The sequence below is a fragment of the Austrofundulus limnaeus genome, unplaced genomic scaffold (assembly GCF_001266775.1).
Source record: "Austrofundulus limnaeus strain Quisiro unplaced genomic scaffold, Austrofundulus_limnaeus-1.0 Scaffold671, whole genome shotgun sequence".
Classification (NCBI taxonomy): Eukaryota; Metazoa; Chordata; class Actinopteri; order Cyprinodontiformes; family Rivulidae; genus Austrofundulus; species Austrofundulus limnaeus.
The window spans coordinates 145,668-146,985 of record NW_013953073.1 but is presented as its reverse complement, the minus strand read 5'-3'; the positions used below and the strand labels follow the sequence as shown (position 1 = coordinate 146,985).

The 1,318-nt window shown below is 37.6% G+C and overlaps 1 protein-coding gene across 1 annotated transcript in view; it reads right to left on the bottom strand.

Moving 5' to 3' along the window:
• The window catches only part of LOC106531752 (cat eye syndrome critical region protein 5), a 17,922-nt gene that overhangs the window by 8,867 nt on the left and 7,737 nt on the right, over window positions 1-1,318 (bottom strand). The window contains exon 5 of the mRNA XM_014027670.1: window positions 866-899. Within this exon, the coding sequence (XP_013883124.1) occupies window positions 866-899 (34 nt within the window). The remainder of the gene's footprint in view (window positions 1-865; window positions 900-1,318) is intronic.

Genomic DNA, 1,318 nt, shown 5'->3' with positions numbered 1-1,318 from the left:
GACTTGGTTTAAGACATGATCAATGACTTGGACTGACACCCAATAAATAACTTGAACTGAAACACAACCAATGACTTGAACTGAAACACAACCAATGACTTGGTTTAAGACATGATCAATGACTTGGACTGAAACCCAATCAATGACTTTGATTGAAACCCAATCAATGACTTGGACTGAAACCCAATCAATGACTTGGTATAAGACATGATCAATGAAATTGTCTGAAACCCAATCAATGACTTGGACAGAAACTCAATCAATAACATGGACTAAGACATGATCAATGAATTGGACTGAAACCCAGTCAATGACTTGAATTGAAACACAACCAATGGCTTGGTTTAAGACATGATCAATGACTTGAACTGAAACCCAACCGATGACTTGGTATAAAGACATGATCAATGACTTGGACTGAAACCCAATCAATTTCTTGGACTGAAACACAACCAAAGACTTGGTTTAAGACATGATCAATGACTTGGACTGACACCCAATAAATGACTTGAACTGAAACACAAACAATGACTTGAACTGAAACACAACCAATGACTTGGTTTAAGACATGATCAATGATCTGGACTGAAACCCAATCAATGATTCAGTTAAAGGCACGATCAATGACTTGGACTGAAACCCAATCAATGACTTGGTTAAAGGCACAATCAATGACTTGGACTGAAACCCAATCAATGACTTGGTTAAAGGCACAATCAATGACTTGGACTGAAACCCAATCAATGACTTGGTTAAAGGCATGATCAATGACTTGGACTGAGAACTGATTAGTGACTCTAACTGACTCGGGTGACAGATGAATTGTGACTTAAAGAAGAAACATGCTGGTCACTTGTTGGGCTACCTTGTATCTGGGGCAGGCTCTGAAGAGGAGATGGCTGAAACAAACAAACAAATAAATAAATAAATAAATAAATAATCAAACAGTAAATTGTTGTTATTTAGTAAATTAATCGATTGATTATAAACAGGAAGTGACTCAGTCAGGGTAACCCTAATTTCACTGAGCTTTCAGACAGATGCAGCAGAAAGTAAAAATACTTATTTTATTTGAGTAAATGTAATCCATTACTTTAACAACAGATTACCAGCAGTAGGTCTTTTATTGTGAAAACATACACTCACCGGCCACTTTATTAGGTACACCTTGCCAGTACTGGGTTGGATCCCATTTTGCCTTCATAACTGTCTTAATCCTTTGTGGCACAGATTCAACTGGAAACATTCCTCAGAAAGTCTGGTCCAAATTGTCATGATAGCATCACACAGTTGCTGCAGATTTGTCGGCTGCACATCC